A 22,880-nucleotide genomic window follows, 5' to 3' on the forward strand; every position below is an offset into this window, starting at 1 on the left:
TGGCAGTTAATTACCAGCTCTAAGATTAGGAAATAGTAACATTCAGTCACTTAAGCAAACAACTGAAAGAACATTTTAGCATATTTAATATTTAGTTTATATCAAAGCTCAACTTCGACAAACTGTGTTGAGAATAATAGTAGAACCATTTCCATAGAATTATTTAGTTATTTAGTGGTTCCCAAACTGTCATGTATCACAGAGCCCTAGAGTATCAGCTTATGTTTCACAAAGAAGTTTTTTTAATGATACATTTGGGAAAAAAATTAATTAAATTGGGCCTATTTGCCATCCTTAGAGTCAGTTATGCGTTGGTGAACAGTTGTGTTTATGATGGGTAGATTTGTTAAGCTCGGTGAAGTATTAAAGTGTCTGGTTTTTATCACCGGCCAATCAGCTCCTACCTGTAATTTTTCAAACCAAGTCTGTAACTTCACAGGTAGGAGCTGATTGGCTGGTGATAAAACCAGACACTTTATCACTTCACTAAGCCTAATAAATCTGCCCCTGAGTGTCCTGCCATTTTATGATTAGCAGCCACTAGCACTGGTTTTGCCTATCACTTTGACAAAAAAATAATTTGAATTAGTCCTGGACCTCCAGCCTGAGGCACCCCTGCAAGAGCCTTTGTGTTCCAAAACATAATGTAACTTTACACTAACCACTCTAAACTGTCACATACACTTATAACACAGGGGCATTAACTTATTTATTCATCCACGTCAGTTAATAGTTTGGGACTATTCTTTGTCTCTTATTTTTGTAAATAATATTTGTTTTTAAATTGTAGGTTGTTTTCGCTATCACAGAATTTGTGATTAATAATCTGGGGAAGAAATTCATCGAGAACCCTCCTGTCGATCTGGCTACCCTTTACCAAGACATGTCACCCACTACTCCTTTAGTTTTTATACTAAGCACGGGATCAGATCCAATGGGAGCATTTCAGAGATTTGCAAAAGAAAAAGGATACTTAGAACGGTAAAACAGATTTTTATATTTACTAAATACTGTTGATTTTTTTTTGTTATGACTGCTTGAGTCTCTTATAATTACTCAAAATTAGTATTATTATGTTATTTGCCATTCACCAAAATTAGAGTATTATACTTTAAATAGTTGTGGCAATTATAATATGGAGGAAACCATTTATGATTTGAAATAATACAGAATACTCAGCACTTGTATATGGTTAGTACATAGTGAAGTAGACAATACAAAGAGTGGAGGAAAGTTTTTAGAAGATGGAGGAAAAGTTAAATGCTAAGAAAAAATATAAAATAAAATAAAAATTAAAAAATAATAAAATAAAGGTACTTGTGTAGTTTCACGGCGCCACCGTGCGCACAGTCTCTTATGTGGAACTACAAGTACCACAATGACCTGTCAGCGATGGGCAGCGCGCGCTGCTGCTGCCAGCGCTATGCTGCTGCCAGCGCTATGCTGATAACGTACATTACATCTAGAGCGGCACAAGCTCAGTAAACACAGAGTCTGGCAAGTTTGCCAAGTTTCATAAGAGACTGCGCGCGGTGACGCCGTGAAACTACACAAGTACCAAAATAAAATATAAAATAAAAATAATAAAATGTGCAAAAATATATACACTCTTTTGTGGGGGGTTAGGAGGGCACCAGTCCGAAATTGGAGGCTGACTAGCTCACCCTAATGACTACCTGAGTTCTGATGTTTGAGTCCTCAGGTGGCTGAAGACGGCAGAGTGTTGCCAATCAGCAACTTCTGCGCGTTGCGGGCGGCTTCTGGTGCCATTACCCAATTCTCCGGCTTCTGCCTTTTGTCAGCATCTAGCGGGAGTGGACGGCAATGTCTCCTCTGGGGGTCACTCTTCGCAAACCAATGCGTTTGGCATCCATAAGATGCTTTTTCAAGGATATTTTCTTTAAAAACTGGTTTCTTTTTTATAGCAAACTTTATTGATAAAAACGAAAATGAAAGGAAAGTTCCTGTTTTTAGATATATTCCTGGTAACCATGCGGTTGCCGCCGAAACGCAAGGCATCCGGTTCCGGGTACTTCCGGTTTTATCAATAAAGTTTGCTATAAAAAAGAAACCAGTTTTTAAAGAAAATATCCTTGAAAAAGCATCCTATGGATGCGAAAAGCATTGGATTTCCAAGAGGGACCCCTAGAGGAGACTTTGCCGCCCACTCCCGTTAGACGCTAACTGAAGGCAGAAGCTGGAGAATCGGGTGATGTCACCAGAAGCCGCCCGCCACGTGCAGAAGCTGCTGATCGGCAACACGCTGCCATCTTCAGCCACCTGAGGACTCAAACATCGGAACCCAGGTAGTCGTTAGGGTGAGCTAGTCAGCCTCCAATTTCGGACTGGTGCCCTCCTAACCCCCAACAAAAGAGTGTATATATTTTTGAAATTTTATTATTTTTATTTTATATTTTATTTTATTTTATTATTTTTAAATTTTTATTTATTATTTTTTCTTTAGCATTTAACTTTTCCTCCATCTTCTATAAACTTTCCTCCACTCTTTGTATTGTCTACCTAACTATTTACTAACCATATACAAGCTCCGAGTATTCTTTTGCTCTTTTGCAAATCCTTTAGCATATTATAAAGTTATTGAAATACATTTTTGAACCATCAATATAAAAATTTCCCTTTTCTGTTTTCTATAAACTCAGAGTAGTTATGCTACAGAATTCATTACATTTTATAGATGCTAAATTGAATATCTCCATTTATGGTTGCACAAAACAGGGTTTATAAAATAAATATAAATAAATATATATATATATATATATATATATATATATATATATATACTGTTGATGTATTCACCAAATACATGAAAAATATTTGTTAATTCGCTTTTCATTGGTGGGTTACACTAATGGTATTTTTGCCAACTCTTTTTAGGGTACAGTCAATTTCTCTTGGTCAAGGACAGGGGCCAATTGCAGAAAGTATGGTAAAGGATGCCATGAAGAGTGGGAATTGGATATTTCTACAAAACTGCCACCTAGCTGTGTCATGGATGTTGCCTATGGAAGAACTTATCAAAAGTTTTACTGAACCAAGTATGTGCCCATAAAACTATGTTTTTACATTTTACATCTATGAGTTTGTCATTTTGGGCAGTATTCAATGCGGCCGGAGAGGGGGTTAAACAGCGGGGATTGCCGAAAACAAGCTACCCTTGCCGTTTAACTCCCGTGCCAGCCACTCACCATATTCAATGTTCTGGGGGAACCCTCGCTGTCAGATGATGGTGAGGATACTCCAAAACAGCGAGGCTCGAGGCTAATGCACAGAGCCCCCTGCATTTAGATGTGAGCCTCCCTGTTTTGGCGGCCGTACGTGCTGTTTCCACGTCGCTGCAAAAACCCAGCGACATGGAAACGTTGTGTAGGGGGTGAGTTGAATACTGACCGTGCAAGCTGTGACATCGAGCAGTCAGTGCTGCTCGCTGTCACAGCTCGCAAAAACCTTTCAATATACCCCTTTGATGTTAAGCCTTGTAAAATTAAACCTATTTATTAATGGATTTACATACAAATTAATGTGGGTATTAAAATAATTTAACCCTTTGAGTACCAACATCTATGTGAGCGATGTACAAAATATCCACTAAAAATGCCAGTGTCGCTCACATTTGTTATATAAATTCAAATGAAAAATGTTGTGTAAAAAAAGATGATATTTCCTATATAAGTTAAACATTACAGGACATTAGGTAAATAAAAATGTTTATTTGGCAATTTTCACACCTATTTTGACAAATTCACTTGGCACTTAAAGGGTTAATAAGAAAAAATGTATATGAAATGTATATAACATCTTAGAAAGCAAGTACAGACATACATATTAAGAAATCTCAATCTCAGTTTGATATCAGTCAGAAAGATGATTGGCTTCATTCAGATTTGCTTTATCAGCCTAAACATCTGGCAAAAATACGGTGTTTCTTTGCCACACTCCTGTTCCCATAGGATAGTATGTGACTTCCTTGTGAATGCAGATGAGGCAGGGAGCTGTATCATACTGAGAAAGAATGTCATGGAGAGAGCTTAGCTCAATCTTAAACCCCACTAAGCCATGAGTAGTTTATATACTGGGCATATTTTATCGGAAATTCAGGCCTAATATACAGGGTGGGCCGATAAGACAAAATTATTTTGCTTTCTATTTATTACACTGTATCATCCTGTTATTTTTATTCTGATTCATTAATATAAAAATGCCTTTCTTTACTGTATATCTGTTTGTCCTAACTAATAATTTTATCAACAAAAGCTTAGTTACATATTACATGATGATATGTACAGCATTATGATGAACTTTTAAAGGATATTTTAGTCCTGCAAGGCAGAGCCTGGAAATTTTCCGGCCTCAACTGCACTGCCGCAGAGGGCTGTCCCAGAAAATTTCGGCCAATATGAAGGTGTGCGCCAATGGTGACTGCAGCTGTGTACCACTGGCGCATCACCTCTCTGGGCACTTCTCACAGTGTTAGCACCCCACCTCCCCACCTGTCGCTCCCCCTAGCCGCTCTGCTCCGGTGATCATACGCCGGAGCTCCCCTGCCACTGCCCCCACCGCCATTAGTTGCAGTGAGCAGATGGCAGACTCGGGGGGCTCTGAAGTTCGGGCACGCGAATTCTCCCAAGCCGCCCCAAACAACCCCGAGTCTGCCACCTCACTGTCTGCTGTGAGTGGTGGCTGTGGCAGCAGCAGGGGAGCTCCGGCATATATGCTCTTTGGTGGGTATTGCTGGGGCAGGACAAACCTGCCCTGGTAGGTTTGTCCCGTTTGTCTTGCCCCAGCAAAACCCACCACTCAAGGGGTTATAAGGGGTAAGCTTTCACATTTCATGTTCAGCCAAATACCAAATTGCCTGTAACTGGAAGATCCCCGCAGTCCCAAGTCACTGAGAATTTTTAAACAGGTTAAGGTTTGTGGCAAAATGGAGTATATCACCAGCCTCCAGAACAGCATGGTAAAACAATTCCATTCTATCTGGCTTCCATGGTATTCTCACCATAATACCCCCTTTCTGGTCTCAAGTAATATATCCCACTCTCAAAAATCAATGTGTTTCCAACTATCCCCTGACATCTTCGGAGAGCTACACCAGATCCCCCGCTTCCCCTCTTCCCTCCCCCTCAATGACAATCCTCATACTGTACTTGAGTTATTACAGAATACTTCTGATAAGCTACTCTTTTCCACTGCAATTGTGGTTGTTACTGAATCTACATTCAATAAAAATGTTGGAATATAATAGGGGTAAGCCTGCCACTTGGCCTGAGCACATCCTTTCTTTTCCAATTTGGCCACCCATGTGAGTAGTCAGATAGTTTAAATCTGGACAGATAAAGTGGAGGTCTCGGGTTATCTGCAAACTTATTTTAAGATCTATTTATATGACTTACTTTAAATTTCTAATTTGCTGCTTATTTTGGGGTGCACACACATGTCATTATTGAGCCAGTTTTTCAAAATTGCTGTGGATATGATCAGCATGACACATTTTATATGACCAACATAATGACTGATTGTTTTTCTTTTATCTGGAGTCCGAGTTATGCTCCAACACACAGTCAAGTGACCAAAATCATGCATAGGGGGCGTACGTACGTATGGATCCTCTCCTGAAGGAGAAGGGCCCCGTTACTCCCCTAACCCCTCTCATCCATAAGGCCCAAGAGGGGAAAAGAGGGATCGGTGGGTCCTCCGCACCAAAGTTTGGAGAGACCCTCGGTAGTAGCCTTGCGGCTTGGGGTTGCCCTCAGGGACCACAGCTATCCCCAAAAGTAGAGAGCTTTGGTACGTGGAGAAGTGGGTATCCCATAAGGGTCGTACACACAGCCCAAAAAAAGTGACAAAGCTAACGGAAAAGGTGAAAAAGTGACAAACATGAGAAGTAAAAGAAATAAATAATTAAAGAGACCCCAGCCAGAAGGCCGGGGTGGGGGTGTGAAAAATTGTCCTACCCCAGCCAAAAGGTAAGGACACGTGCAGTGCTAACCTAAAGGGAGAGTGCGAAGTGCAAGTGCCATACTAGTGCACAGTGCCCAAGGTCCACCAGTGCAGGCTTCAGGCAACCCGAGTTTCCCGGCAAGGCAGCCAGCCAATCAGCGTCTGACCAAGTGTTTCTCTGCTCCTACCTAGGGTGTTTTCCAACCCCTGGCATGGGAATGGGTACTTCACTGGGCTTTTCCATTGACTCCCTTGAGAGTTGAGGCCCCCTCGGAAGAGCAATCTACTCAGTTCCAGTGTTTCTTGCATCCCAAGGTTAAAGTACTAAGCTGGGGTTTTTTGCTGACTCCCCATCAGAGGCTATAAACCTCTGGAATGGAAGCAATCTACTCAGTCCCAGCGTTTCCCTGCTCCTTGGGAATGGATACTAGACTGGGCCTTTCCCTGTCTCATCCTTCAGGGGCTACAAACCCCATCAAGAGAGCCACCTACTGGGCCCAGTGTTTCTCCCCTCCCTTACCAGTGGAATTATGGAAACAACACTTCACACCATCTGGCAAGGGTGAAGGTACTCAGCCAGACTTTTCCCTGCCCCAAGCATGAGGGGTCCCATTCCCTCCGCCCATTGGAGCCGGTGGCCGGCTTTTCCAGGAGTGGCCAGGCCAAGGACTGCACTGCCAGGGCACACGGGTGGGATTTCAGTCGTGCGGGCGGCATTAACCTGCTCGCTGGGCTTCTAACACTTGCAACCCAGCAAGCAGGTCTGATTTGGGCCCATTGAGTAGTACAGTAGCTTGAGAATACGGTAGGATATACATATTGGAACTCCTAAACATATGGCTGTACATTGCACTTTTGCATATAATATGAAGGGCCCAGTATGTGAACTCCCTTAAATCCATCTGGTTGTCTGTCACTGACCTAGAAAACTGCACACAAAGGAGGCGTGACCACACATCCCAAAGGCACACTTACTGTGTGCTAGGTGACCAAGTCAACTCTAACTCTCTTACATGCCATCTCAGTGTTGTGAGCACCAGAGGTAGGTGAGTGAAGACATGTTCCACAATCCTACAGAACAGATGGGTGGGGAATGAGTCCAACTCTTAATCCATAAAGTTTGCTGATTTCCAACTATTAGGACAAAGTTACCCACAGTTTGGTTGGCAGGATAGATCCCCTTAAATTAGATTTTGTTACTTAAATAGGGGCAACAGTAGAGAATGAAGCCCCATAATTACATTTCTATTTATATTAGGTTTTGAACTTTTTGGGCAAGCATATTACTATAGACATATTTTTTTTCTTCTTATGCACTTTTTCCTGTACCTGCATAGTAATAGACCCAGAGAATATCTGGTTAAATCTCTCAGTTGTATGACTTATCCAGCTACGTCTCACTGGCTCTATACTTGTCATACTACTTCATCGTGAGTGAGATCACTGACATGACAGGCTTCTATACCAGCTCAGTGAAGGAAGTAGAGATGTGGGAATATTGAAGTGACACTTGCCAGGTTTTGCTTTGCTTGTGGAAATCAGTCTAATTTTATTCTCCTTGGAAAAGGCCAAGTGACATTGCCCTTGATTTGCATCTTGTCATTGGAAATTGATGTGATATGTAAGTGTACAACTAATTAAAGATTACTATTCTATGTACAGTAAGTAGCATGGGAAAAGAGGTTCCAGCATGGATCCTTTTTAATTGACATCTAGCTTGTGAGATCAACGTAACTGATTCCACCTTAAATGAAGTTATTGGTTCTCAATGTGGCATGGCAGGTTAATATCATGCTGGATGAATTACCATAATTCAGTGTAAGCAACAAAAACCTTTAAAACATGTTGTATATGTATAGTGTTGGTTATCCTTGATATATCTTATTTTAAAGAGAAAAACAGAGTGTACAGTGGAAACAGGGCCGGATTAAGGGTTGTGGGGGCCCTGGACAACAAAAGGTCTAGCCCCCCCCCCCCGCCCCCCCAACAGAGGCAGGTTCCACCTACAATATATATATATATATATATATTATAGCACAGCTGGGCAGAGCAGACACCCCTAATCTCACCTGCATGAGTTGTCTTTCAAAAGACCATGGTGGGGAACTGCTGGGGGGAGCTGCAGTGCACAAGTATCCCCCAGATGCAGCGCTGGGTCCCCTGTGGTTGCAGGATATCCCTCGTCTCTGATGTGGTGGTGGGTGTCACACACGGCAGTATGGCTCCTGTGGACGGATCTCCTGTGCAGCTTCACGGATCCTGTGCACCGGGTCTTCTCTGCACTGGGTCTCATGTCCAGTCTTGTGTGGTGCCAGATTTGTTCCTCTCAGAGCCACTTAAAGGGACAGCAGAGGGACAAATGAGCAGTCCGGCCCTTCCCTCTCTGCCAGAGTGGTTGGGTCCAGGGACAGCTGCACCCTCAGCACCCCTTTGATTTCAATGCAGGAAATAAAAGATATAGCATCAATAAAAATATATATATATATATATATATATATATGCAAATCAAAACCATCACCAATGAAACTGACTGGAAAGGGCTAGTCAGAAGACACAGATGAATACATTTAGGTGATGAAAGGATTTAATTCAAACTTGCCATTCAAGCCTCTGGGAACCAGAGTGCCTAAATGATGAATCCACCTTATTTCAGTCGGAAACAGTCTCTTATCTATGACGCAAGTACGCCATTTTTTCAATTCTTGTTCAATACCCCAAAAAGTTAGTGATAAAGCATTCTTTAGCTTCATGAACAGTTCCAAAATGTACAGACACTGTATGTGCCATCAGTTGTTTGTGAATGTTATACACAGGGGCATAACTATAACTCTGTGGCCCCCCATAGAAAAAAATGTTGAGTCCCCCCCCCCCCCGTGCACACACACACACACACACACAATGTGTGAGGGAGAGAAAGTAAGTGAGAGAGGGTGTGAGGAAGAGACAGGGAGGGAGAGAGGGTGCAAACGAAAGATGGAGTGAGAGAGGGTGCAAACGAGAGACAGGGAGTGCAAGAGGGTGTGAGGGAGAGATGGGAAGTGAAAGAATGTGAGTGAAAGAAAGTGAGAGAGGGTGTGAGGGAGAGAGGGTGTGAGAAAGAGGCAGGGGGTGAGAGGGCGCAAAGGAGAAACAGGGAGTGAGAGGGTGTGTGTGTGTGTGTGTGTGAGAGACATTGAGTGAGAGAGGGTGTGAGGGAGAGGCAGGGAGTGAGAGAGGGTGTGAGGGAGAGAGAGAGAGAGAGAGAGAGAGAGAGAGAGAGAGAGAGAGGAAAAGTGGGGAAATAGGAGGGGGAGGAGAGAGATAGAGGAGAAAAAGAGACTAGGGGCAGAGCAAAATAGGAGAGGTAAGATGGAGGAGTTAAAAAGTGCTGGCAGAAAGAGATGGATCACTGCCGCTCCTGATTTGCTGCTGGGCCGCGAGCTGCTATTGGCTGGCGAAGTGTATAAGTCATGCTGATTTGGTGATTTTTTAAATTATATTACATAAAGTGTAACAACTTTGTCAGATGGTTACCTTTAAGTGTAATGTTTCCACTGTACACTATGTTTTTCTCGGTTTAATTGTGCACCCCTTTGTGCCTAAATATCTACTATTTAATATCTTATTTTAAATAACAAAAGCAACTTTGATCCCTTATGGTTTCCAAATATGTAAATATGTGGTTCTGCATATTAGAATATTTCATGTTAAAGTTGTGTCATGAAATAATAAATTGTCTGCAATAGGTTTAGTGTTATATGTCACAGCGCCTTTAAATTCTAGTGACTGAAGTGGCTTCTCTGTTTTACAGATGTTTCTATGAACGAGAACTTCAGGCTGTTCTTAAGCTCTATGCCAAGCAGAGTGTTCCCTGTCACTGTTCTTCAGAATTCTGTCAAGGTGAGATTATGTATCTATTATGTACTTATCCTCACTCATACAATGACACAGTGCTTTCCATAGGATCATATTCCCTGCAATGCAGCGTGATCATTTTACACAGTGCAATTATTTATCAATCTAGTTATAGAGACAAAAAATGTACGGCTATCTTCACATATTGCACTAGGCTTGTGGTTAGAATATTCATACAAATACAGTTCATGCTACATTCCATTAACAACTTTGTTTACAGCCTGGTTAAAGCTCTGGGAATAGCCCAGAGCTATTCAGTTATTCATTTTCATGTGAGGTCAACTCACAGGTAACATATATTAACCCATAGATTCCACCTTTAAGCCTCATACACGCTAAGGACCTTATTCTGGCCAATTCGCTCCCATGCTTGTTTGCGCAGGGGAGCAATGGTGTGCGACTGCGCATGCGCATAAACCATTATTAAATTGATTATTTCCAGGCGGCAGCAAGCGGTCACGCCCATTGGAATGCCCATCTTTTAATGGGTGTTCCCATGGAAATTCAGCAATGATGCGGCTTCGGAGGGTGGGGGGGGGAGCAGCTGATGTCAGCTGCACGAACGATTTCTACAGCACCTGCAAGTGGTGGACTCGCAAGGCTACCTTGCAACTCAACCAGAATAAGGTCCTTAATGACTAGTTAACTATGTTGGTGGTGCCGTTGGCCAAACAATGTTAAGTGTACACACGGAATGATTTTGGTAAATTATATTGTTCAGTGACATCACCAGGACCAGCTGAACATGTGGGTCATTGGCTATGTAGCCAAAAATCGACCTGCATGTTCAGCCGATATGTAAGTAATGTGGTCAGCACAGGTATATGGGGGGTAGGCAGGTAATCTGTATTCTTATTTTTGAGAGCAAAAAGTATTTTGTTTTTGTATCATCCTCGGCAGAATGGATGTGATTATAGCATTGTCCTAAACCTTTTTCACAGTAACCAAATGTCTGCTGAAAGCTGCACATACATTAATTGGATTTGTGTTAATGAGCCTGAATAAAAGCAAATTACTTGAGCTTTTTACATTTCGTAGGTTTATTCTTTTCTCCAGGGAAATCTTTTATTGGCATCACCCGCAAGGGTCCCAAACTTTCTAATATATGCACTCAATTTATGTTCTAGGATTGCGCACAGCCTGCTGCATTGTAATATCTACCAAGCAATACATTACTCAATAAGCATTGTGTATTTGCTGTAAAATAAAATATTGCGCACAGAATGTATTATATTCATGCTGTCCCATGCTCGCCAGATATAATATAGCTAATGTCTAACGTGCAGTGACACCTTCCATCTGAAATCATTAGTATTTCATCTGTTTACCAGTGTGACACTGCTGCTGGCACCTTTTAAGTCTGTTTTGTAGGAAAGTATTATGATCACCATTTAGCCTGTACATAGAAACGCTTTCGCTAGAGTGAATTTGGAATGGTTTGGCATCTTTTATGCCTCTGTATAATGCTGCTGAATGAGACACTAGATGCTATCAGCGGCTCAGCTAAAGACTCTTTCATCCGATGAGGCAAACATTATAATAATCCTTTCAATATTAAAGTCTTTAGCTTTGAAATGGGAATATGTCCTTGTCTTTCCAGAATAGCGTTTTAAAACCCACTCTCAGCCTGATTATATATTTGTTCATACAGAATTGAACATGTTCCCTCCCTGGATAGTTTCATTTAAAAGCAAATAAATAAGACTCCTCCATCAGATGTCTGGCAATGTGTATATGGACTCTGTGCGCAACCGAACTGTGTTCATTTTGCTCTGCATCAGTGATGTACTGTAACTATTCTGAAAGCGTCAAACCATCCCCAACCCCAGGCCTAATATAATAACTTGTCACCTGCAACAAACTAACATATGCATTACATATAAATCTGTCGGTCCTGACTCCCATAGCTATTGGTATAATTTATTTTACTGCTGGAATTTCTGTACTTTTTTTTTTATAGAATTTACCTGTTCTCTTTATTGTTTGTAACATTATTTTCACTACAGTATGTTTTTTTTTAACTTATGTAAACAAAAATAATCACAATTAATGCTTGAAACTTAGAAAGCAGAACTTTGCACAGTCCAATACAAAAATGTCTCCTTAATGCCTTTTTGTGACAGCTACATTTATACAGTTATGTGAATGAATTTCCACTAGACATGTTAATCATTGATTTTGAATACTGTCAAAATAAACATTAAATGAATCAGTCATTCATATTCTAAGTAGTAATATTTTATACATAAGGGGGCAGATGTATCAATCTGCCTATAACATTTTTAATATAACGTTTCCAACTTCTCCTGGCATAACGTTTACTAGCTTGGACTGTTTTCACCCTAATGTATCATTCTGCCGTTAGTGAGTAACGTTAATCGTTAACGCACCTCTTCTCCTTATTTGCCTTTTTTTTAACTTACATCCCCTTATGAGGCTGCCACCACGGGTCTTCGTTAAGTAGCTGCCGCCTGCGGGTCTTCCTTAAGTAGCTGCCGCCGCTGGTCCACCTTATTCAGCTGCCACCGCTGATCACCCTGATGTAGCTGCCACCTCTGGTCCCCTTTCCTCTGGAGCAGAAGACCAGCGGTGGCAGCTACATCAGGCGAAAACGCAGCCGCAGCTACATAAGGGGGATCCGCGGCAGTGGCTCCATCAACGGGACACGTTATAGCCACTTTGGCTTTGGCAGCTGTACCCTGTCCATCCTGGCCTCTGTAGCTTCCCCCCCCCCATCTCACTCCTGGCTGAGGCAGCTTCTCCATTGCCCTCTGCCTCCTGCCCGCATCAGCACCTACCTACATCCTGCCACCGGCTTCAGCTCCACATCCGCAGCTTGCCACCCGCCTCCCCCCTTTGGACATTGCAGCGGGTCTGTGTTACCTTGGTCGTGATAGCTGCTTCCCTGTCCCCATAGCAGCTGCTCCTTGTACCTCTGGACAAGGTAGTTTTCCCATCTGGCTGCAGCTTCCCAGCCCTCCTGGCCTCAACAGCTACTTTTTTTTATGTCCCCCCTGGCCGCAGAAGCTACTAGCCGTCACCCTGGCTGTAGCTCCCCAGCTGCGGTAGCTGCTTCCCCTTCCCTCCCGGCCGTGGCAGCTGTTTCCTCTTCCACTGCCCATGGCATTGCCTACCTGTGCCCCTGGGCTCTGCATTTTTGGGCTGTTGCTTCCTACTAGCACTTGTCCCCGGCAGCTGCTCCCCGTTGCCCTGGCCATTGTAGCTGCTTTCCCTTCCCTCCCAGCGGTGGCTACATCTCTATCTTTAATTTTAATAAGCAAGTGAGTCCAAACCACAATCCCTCTTGCTATATTGTGGTTTGGACTCACCTGCTCATTGATCTGGAACTGAGCCCCATTTCCTGGGAGAACTTTTGCCATCATATTGGACCTACACCGCATACATCGTCGAGGTTTTCCAGTGTTGGGTACACTTTGCCTCAATTAATCAGGATCTTAACACCTCCAGTGGCATTTCAACCAATTGGTCCCCCAAGGACTCTCAACAAGGGACTTGCCCAGACCAGTGCAGGTTAAACCATCTTATGAGGTTAAATCCACACCAGCTATCATTGTTTTAACTTTTTATTCACCCTGATTAATTGTTTATATTGTTTACATTAGTGTGCCATTAAATTTGTTAATTTTATAATTATTGATTCACTTGCAAGATTACTTTTTAATGCTGCTTCTACCACCTTTTTTTGTTTATTTCATCATAGCTACTGAGTAAGTCTCTGGCTGCTAAGTCCTGCAATGAGTGGCAACCAGTGGGGAAATTATTTGATGGAGCAGCCTATGAATGGATTTAGACATATTCGCTCGGCTGCAAATAAATTAGCAGCCATACATATCTATTCACACACAAAGCACATTTATTCGCAAGGTGGGATTTCACTCTAGCAGGGTGGCATTTACCTGATAGCTGGCCTTTAGGCTGTGTCACAACTTTCAGTCCATATGTACCATAGAAAGAAAGCAGCCCTTAACCAAAAATGGAAGAGATGTGTAAATCAATAATGTAATAGTATATAATAATTAAGTGGCATTGTCTGTACAGAAAATGTATAGGGTCGTAATAGACCAAAAATAGTACCACCCCTTGGTAGATTGTTTTTCTTGCTTTAGTCCATACATTATGTGTCCATTAAATCTATCCAACATGTTGTATTTTGGGCAGTTCGCTACCTCTTTATCTTGTATCAACCTTGGAGCATAAAAATGTGTGTGGGTTTTTCCTTAACATCATAGGTAACAGAAATGCTACTGTACAGTATGTATAGATTGGTAAATCTATACATAAGGCCAGGAGAAGTTATATTGCTGCAAGCATAGCAGAAGTTAGATTTTGTTGATTAGCTTATAATAACTTAGAAAGTTCTGAATTTGTGTACTTTTCAGTAATGGAAACTTTGCACCCAAAATTCAACGAATACTAAGCAATGTGCTCTTCGTTCTTGGGATACGTATGCAAACAGCAGTTTTGGGTTAACTTAAGTTTTCAATTGCCCAATATGAGGAAATCGGGAGGAAATAGATGTGTAGCAATGGTTGCTGATGAAAAGTTCCAAGTGATTGTTTGCAAGTCATGTAAGAAAGAATACACATTTGCATTGAAATTAGAAACATTGCACTCGATTAGCATCAATCAAACATTTTTTGTCACTGCCAGGAAACAGATTGGAATCCAGCAGTATGGAAACCACGGAATTGACACAGTATAGAATGAAATGTTAAACCCGATGTTCAACAAAGAGGTCAATCCATTCTCAGCAAATGACTTTCTGTTGCAGGTTACTAATGAGCCTCCAAAAGGTCTCCGTGCTAATATCCGTCGTGCCTTCACGGAAATTACTCCCACGTTCTTTGAAGAACATTTACTTGGCAGGAAATGGAGGAAGGTTATTTTTGGAGTTTGCTTTTTTCACGCCATCATTCAGGTGACTCTCAGTTTTACCAGCTAATCTAGTGGAACATATGGAGAGAAGGGGGTTAGCCAGCGCTCGGTTACCTATATGAGCGAAGGGGCTGCACAGTGGTGGGTTGCCCAGACCCACAAGGAAGTAGTGAACAAACAAAGTATACTATGCGCTCACCTTCTAACAGAAATTCTGCATGTGTGCAGAGATCTGTCTTTTAATGCACCCTGTGTGGTACTGAGTGATGGGGTTATTTAGAGGTTTGTGTTGATCAGAAATGATTAGAAGTGAGTCAATATAATCAAAGCACAGTTGCTTTATTAATGGGGTTAATACAAAGTGTGGGTATAGGTATCCCAATGGGGGATGAGTCACTGAGAGGGAAGAGGGATGAGGGAGGGGGGTTGTTCGTGGCAGCACTGTTGATAGTGCTGTACTGTCTGTGGTACCTGTATGAGTACTGCAAATGCAGGCAGGAGAGGGGAGATAAGTCAAATGGGTGCGTGGAGCACAGGGGGTGGTGCAGGGGGCTGGCGTCCCGTCCCCCCGCAGTGCACCTCTCACCTGTGTTCTGTCGGCGGAAGGTCCCGCGGCGTTCCTTGGAGATCTTCTCAGCCGCAGTACATACAGCGTATGGAAGACGCTGTGTACTCGGCTCTACAGTGACGCGGTAGAGCGCGACTTCCGGGTCCCGGCGCCTGGTTGCCAGGGAGACCGGAGCCGCGTTCAGGAGCGTCTGCACTGTAGGCTCAACTCCCATCCGGGAGGAGACTTGGGTGTAGATGAGGATGTGGGAGCAAGTGTTGCTGTCCAACGCGTTTCGACCGCTGTGCGGTCTTTTTCAAGGATGGTGATACGTGCATCAAGATGTTCATTTATAGCAGTTGATCGACACGCCCTCTAAGTATCTGATTGGTTCTGGTGCAATAAGGGAGTGTTCATGACGAGGGTGTCTGATTGTAGCCACCTGAAGTGAAGATTGCTAACTCAGATTGCCTGGTGTGTGGCTGTCGTATTAAAGCATGCACAGAATTAAAGTTTCTTAAAGTTAATATAGTACAAGTGTGTTAAGAGGATTGATCCATGATGGAGGGGATCTCCAGTCAGCCCAATGTACCATTATTAAAGTCAATGTTAAGGCCCAAGGGGTGTAGGGTCTTTAAGGTGAATATCCAGAATAACTCTCTTTTATTCAGGATGTCTAAGTGATCACCCCCTCTCCAATTAGTATCGGGAGCTTCTATTGCTGTGAAAACTAATCCCTTGGGGTTAGAGTTGTGCACGTCTTTAAAATGCATAGACACACTGTGCTTGGTGTACCCTATTTTTATGTTACGAATATGTTCGTAGAGTCTTACTTTGAGGGGCCTCGTGGTTCGGCCTACATATTCCTTTCCACAGGGGCATCTTAGGAGATATATGACCCCCTTGGTTTCGCATGATATCTGGTGTCTATGTTTAAATGTGAGATTAGTGGTGGTCGAGGTCCAAGTAGGTGAAATTTTGGTGGAGGGGTTGCTCAGGTTCTTACAGCCCGCACATCGACCGCAGTGGAAGAACCCTTTCTTGTCGGTAAGGGTGGTTTGTCTGCTTGCTGTTGGTTTGATATGATTTTTGACCAGTTTCTGTCTTAAGTCAGGTGCTTTACGGAATATGAGTCTGGGCCTATCAGGTAAAATGTCCTTAAGTTGGTGGTCCTGTCTGAGTATGTGCCAATGTTTTTTCAGTATGTGCCTGAGCTGGTTGGAGGATTGGTTGAACTGTGTTATGAAGTTGATTTCTTGTGTTGTCTGTGAATCGGTGGGGTCTTTATTGTTGGTGAGGGTAGTGGATCTGTCTATGGCGGATATGTCTCTGTATGCTTGGTCAACTATGTCCTGGTCGTAGTGTTTGTCTAGAAGTTGTTCCCTAAGTTGTGCGGATTGTGTATGGAAATCGTCATTTTTTGAACAGTTTCGTTTTATACGGCGGAACTGTCCTCTGGGAATGTTTTGAAGCCATGGTTTATAATGCCCACTATTGTAAAGAATATAGCTGTTTACGTCCACCTGTTTCCTGTATGTCTTTGTGTGTATTGTATTGGATTCTATGAAGACCTCTAGATCCAGGAACTGTACTGTGGTTTGACTTGCTGTTGATGTAAATTGGAGATTTCTGTCGTTGTGGTTGAGGTATTGCATGAATAGTTCCAATGAGTGTTTGGTGCCCTTCCAGATGAAAATGCAATCATCTATGTAACGCCGCCATAGGATCAAATTGGCGCTCCAGTCACGCTCACCCCATATGTAGTCCTCCTCCCATTTCCCCATAAAGAGGTTAGCGTAACTGGGCGCCACTTTTGATCCCATGGCGGTCCCGGTGGTCTGCAAATAAAAAGTGCCATTAAACCATGTATAATTGTGGTGTAGTATGAAATCAATGGAGTCAATGATAAACTGTATCTGGTCCTGTTGTAATGTTTGTGTTTTCTGAAGGAAGTGTCTAGTACTGTCTAAACCTTGGTGATGTTTGATGACGGTATAAAGTGATGTGACGTCACTGGTGACCAGCCAGTAGTCCTCTTGCCATTGTATTGTTTGTAATGTGTTGATAATGTCGGTCGTGTCCCTTATGTATGATGGTAGTTGCTTAACAATGCCTTGAAGGAAGGTGTCAGTGTATTGTGCTAGGTTGGAGCTGATGGAGTCAATGCCTGATATTATTGGTCGTCCGGGTGGTTTATGTAAGTCTTTGTGTATTTTAGGTAGGTAATAAAAAACGGGAATTTTTGGATGTGTTTGTCTGATGAAGTTGTATTCTGCTTTGTTGAGGATCCCAGTTGTGTGTCCTGTGTTGAGTAAGTCATGTAGTTCTTTGTTGAATTTGATGACAAACCCCATCATCCGGAACAGCAATATAGAGCCAGATACATACTCACACACTACACTAAAACCAAAGTCCACCTTCAATCCCACACATGTCAAGAGCCACCAGATCAAAACATTCGAAACATTAGTGACAGAAGATTTGGAACAACTGACTACAACCCACCATCAAAAACATAAACAAAACATGACATCCAATGAAAGACAAGCACTCAAGAACCTAGAAAACAACCACCAGATCATAATAAAACCAGCAGACAAAGGGGGGGGCATAGTCGTACTGAACAAAGCAGACTACATTACTGAATCACTCAGACTCCTTGGGGACCAGGACACCTATCAAATACTACCACATGACCCGACATCCAAATTCAACAAAGAACTACATGACTTACTCAACACAGGACACACAACTGGGATCCTCAACAAAGCAGAATACAACTTCATCAGACAAACACATCCAAAAATTCCCGTTTTTTATTACCTACCTAAAATACACAAAGACTTACATAAACCACCCGGACGACCAATAATATCAGGCATTGACTCCATCAGCTCCAACCTAGCACAATACACTGACACCTTCCTTCAAGGCATTGTTAAGCAACTACCATCATACATAAGGGACACGACCGACATTATCAACACATTACAAACAATACAATGGCAAGAGGACTACTGGCTGGTCACCAGTGACGTCACATCACTTTATACCGTCATCAAACATCACCAAGGTTTAGACAGTACCAGACACTTCCTTCAGAAAACACAAACATTACAACAGGACCAGATACAGTTTATCATTGACTCCATTGATTTCATACTACACCACAATTATACATGGTTTAATGGCACTTTTTATTTGCAGACCACCGGGACCGCCATGGGATCAAAAGTGGCGCCCAGTTACGCTAACCTCTTTATGGGGAAATGGGAGGAGGACTACATATGGGGTGAGCGTGACTGGAGCGCCAATTTGATCCTATGGCGGCGTTACATAGATGATTGCATTTTCATCTGGAAGGGCACCAAACACTCATTGGAACTATTCATGCAATACCTCAACCACAATGACAGAAATCTCCAATTTACATCAACAGCAAGTCAAACCACAGTACAGTTCCTGGATCTAGAGGTCTTCATAGAATCCAATACAATACACACAAAGACATACAGGAAACAGGTGGACGTAAACAGCTATATTCTTTACAATAGTGGGCATTATAAACCATGGCTTCAAAACATTCCCAGAGGACAGTTCCGCCGTATAAAACGAAACTGTTCAAAAAATGACGATTTCCATACACAATCCGCACAACTTAGGGAACAACTTCTAGACAAACACTACGACCAGGACATAGTTGACCAAGCATACAGAGACATATCCGCCATAGACAGATCCACTACCCTCACCAACAATAAAGACCCCACCGATTCACAGACAACACAAGAAATCAACTTCATAACACAGTTCAACCAATCCTCCAACCAGCTCAGGCACATACTGAAAAAACATTGGCACATACTCAGACAGGACCACCAACTTAAGGACATTTTACCTGATAGGCCCAGACTCATATTCCGTAAAGCACCTGACTTAAGACAGAAACTGGTCAAAAATCATATCAAACCAACAGCAAGCAGACAAACCACCCTTACCGACAAGAAAGGGTTCTTCCACTGCGGTCGATGTGCGGGCTGTAAGAACCTGAGCAACCCCTCCACCAAAATTTCACCTACTTGGACCTCGACCACCACTAATCTCACATTTAAACATAGACACCAGATATCATGCGAAACCAAGGGGGTCATATATCTCCTAAGATGCCCCTGTGGAAAGGAATATGTAGGCCGAACCACGAGGCCCCTCAAAGTAAGACTCTACGAACATATTCGTAACATAAAAATAGGGTACACCAAGCACAGTGTGTCTATGCATTTTAAAGACGTGCACAACTCTAACCCCAAGGGATTAGTTTTCACAGCAATAGAAGCTCCCGATACTAATTGGAGAGGGGGTGATCACTTAGACATCCTGAATAAAAGAGAGTTATTCTGGATATTCACCTTAAAGACCCTACACCCCTTGGGCCTTAACATTGACTTTAATAATGGTACATTGGGCTGACTGGAGATCCCCTCCATCATGGATCAATCCTCTTAACACACTTGTACTATATTAACTTTAAGAAACTTTAATTCTGTGCATGCTTTAATACGACAGCCACACACCAGGCAATCTGAGTTAGCAATCTTCACTTCAGGTGGCTACAATCAGACACCCTCGTCATGAACACTCCCTTATTGCACCAGAACCAATCAGATACTTAGAGGGCGTGTCGATCAACTGCTATAAATGAACATCTTGATGCACGTATCACCATCCTTGAAAAAGACCGCACAGCGGTCGAAACGCGTTGGACAGCAACACTTGCTCCCACATCCTCATCTACACCCAAGTCTCCTCCCGGCTGGGAGTTGAGCCTACAGTGCAGACGCTCCTGAACGCGGCTCCGGTCTCCCTGGCAACCAGGCGCCGGGACCCGGAAGTCGCGCTCTACCGCGTCACTGTAGAGCCGAGTACACAGCGTCTTCCATACGCTGTATGTACTGCGGCTGAGAAGATCTCCAAGGAACGCCGCGGGACCTTCCGCCGACAGAACACAGGTGAGAGGTGCACTGCGGGGGGACGGGACGCCAGCCCCCTGCACCACCCCCTGTGCTCCACGCACCCATTTGACTTATCTCCCCTCTCCTGCCTGCATTTGCAGTACTCATACAGGTACCACAGACAGTACAGCACTATCAACAGTGCTGCCACGAACAACCCCCCTCCCTCATCCCTCTTCCCTCTCAGTGACTCATCCCCCATTGGGATACCTATACCCACACTTTGTATTAACCCCATTAATAAAGCAACTGTGCTTTGATTATATTGACTCACTTCTAATCATTTCTGATCAACACAAACCTCTAAATAACCCCATCACTCAGTACCACACAGGGTGCATTAAAAGACAGATCTCTGCACACATGCAGAATTTCTGTTAGAAGGTGAGCGCATAGTGGAACATATATTGAAATATGTTAGCATAAATTATACCAAAGGTTAAATACTTCAATTGTAAGCCGAGGCCCTACATCCATGGCATGCCATTATGTTTTGTTGAAGAAAATTTAATAATGAAGTATTATTATTATTAGTAGTAGTAGTACTGTAGTACTATTATTGTTAACAGCATTAAATCATGACTATATACCATTGACCTATATAATATAACATTATTGTAGCGTTGGGCGCAGGAAATAGTGTGCTGTTGAATACAACTTTGTGTAACTGCAGTCATTGTCAGTGCAATTTTATATGATGTGTTTGATTTTGTGTTTCTATAGGACATGTGGATATTCTTTTTATCACACATCTGTTAAGACACCATCTCATATACTTAGATTCTGCAGTAGACAGGCTTTATGTGTCAAATAATATACATACATTTTAACAGTGTTGCTAATGTTTAACATTAAATAATATATTTCTACCTGTACCTTTCTATTGTTGGAAGTACTTCCTATATATATATATATATATATATATATATATATATATATATATATATATATAGAGAGAGAGAGAGAGAGAGAGATGTAGTTTCACTCCCTGCCAACAGATGGCAGTGTTTTAAAGACACAGACACTATACATACATATATTTGATATACACAGTATATATATATATATATATAGATATATGTATATATCTATAGGCTAGAAAAGAAGACTAGCACTCGTAGGTCTTTCTTAGAACTTTATATTCAGCAAACCAACGTTTCGGGGCAACGCCCCTTTGTCAAGGTGTGACCTGATTGTGCGCCCCTAATCTGATTTTGGGTAGCGGTTACCCAAACTGTCTTCTGTTAGTAAGACAGAGGCTAGAAAAGATGGGTATAGGGAAAGCACCACAGGGCTGGACTCTACCTGGCCATAGGTTTGTGTTATCTCTTGATGAATACTGTGTAGTATTCACCCATAAACCTTCTGGTTTCACAATAATATACAATTTAAAACAGTATGCAAAATAAAATTCCTAAAAGTTTCAAACATGGTTCCAGCCTTTATAGGCCACTTGGAGGCCTACTAAGAGGCTACCCTCATGGGTTAGCATGCTGCTTTTTTTTCAATGCAAACCCAAAATAGTTTTCTTCTTATAAGGGTGGGTGCGTTTCTCTTTTTATATTAAATGGCAAGTTTTAATTACTGTGCCTATGTGAACTTTCTCTCAATAAGAAGATACCAGAGTACTAGGATTTATACTATCTTATAACCAGGGCTATCTTATTAGAATTGTTGGCCCTGGGCAAAGCAATGCACCGGGCTCCTAACTACCAATTCATGGGAACCAAGTTAAAAAAATTCATATCTTGCCCCCAGGGGAGCTTTAAGAGAAGTGGATGTGCATGTGCAGCCTCCTCCATTAGGGCCCCCTCCTCTCTGACGACTGCAGCACCCTGACACACAGCACAATAGAGTCTGAGCAATAGAGCCTTGATGCTCGACTGCTGATGCGCAAAACTCCCAAAAATGGAGCAGTGGCCATTTTCAGGGCAATTCCTGCAGCGCATCTGCCTTCATCATGGGACTCCGAAGGGAGACTCGGGGGGCCTGTGTGCACCGCACACATTGCTATACCTCACAACTTTAGAAGCATGCCAGACGGGACCCCCGAGCATGCCAATGGTTGCCTGGTGGCAGGGGGGCATGGCCTACAAATTGCATCACTCCTGTGAAGCTACATCCCCGTTTTGTCACAGTAAGGGCATGGCCACATGCGCACAAGCAGAGCAACGGGTGACAGGGGGACTCCAAACTAAAACTCCTTGCTGCAGCGGGCCGGCCCTGGGCAGGACACGGGACCATCTAAAAAAAAAACCCGGACAGTTCCCGTGAAATCAGGACAGTTGGGAGGTATGCATTGAACCCGTTATAAATATGTCACTGCTTGCCCCTCTTGTGGTCATGCAATGTCTCTCCTCATACTTTCTTCTAGTAAATGACTTTCAGCACTTTGATTGGTGGATAGCCACCACTGGGTCATTTCTAAGCCATGCACACAAATTAGTTTGGTAAACATTAGCTTTTATTTCTTGTAAGACCAGTCTTTAAAGTGGTAGTATTTGGACACTTTAAATTCTGAATCTATAAAAAATGCATATATTGCTTTGAAAATGTATGTCAATCTGTTTACACAT

At 42.6% G+C, this 22,880-nt stretch overlaps 1 protein-coding gene across 1 annotated transcript in view; it reads left to right on the forward strand.

Moving 5' to 3' along the window:
• The window catches only part of DNAH6 (dynein axonemal heavy chain 6), a 270,855-nt gene that overhangs the window by 219,893 nt on the left and 28,082 nt on the right, over positions 1–22,880 (forward strand). The window contains 4 exon segments of the mRNA XM_083177142.1: positions 791–981; positions 2,896–3,056; positions 9,749–9,837; positions 14,645–14,791. Of these exon segments, the coding sequence (XP_083033268.1) occupies positions 791–981; positions 2,896–3,056; positions 9,749–9,837; positions 14,645–14,791 (588 nt within the window).

The sequence above is a fragment of the Crinia signifera genome, chromosome 1 (genome assembly GCF_055691185.1).
Source record: "Crinia signifera chromosome 1, ASM5569118v1, whole genome shotgun sequence".
In the NCBI taxonomy this organism is placed as follows: domain Eukaryota; kingdom Metazoa; phylum Chordata; class Amphibia; order Anura; family Myobatrachidae; genus Crinia; species Crinia signifera.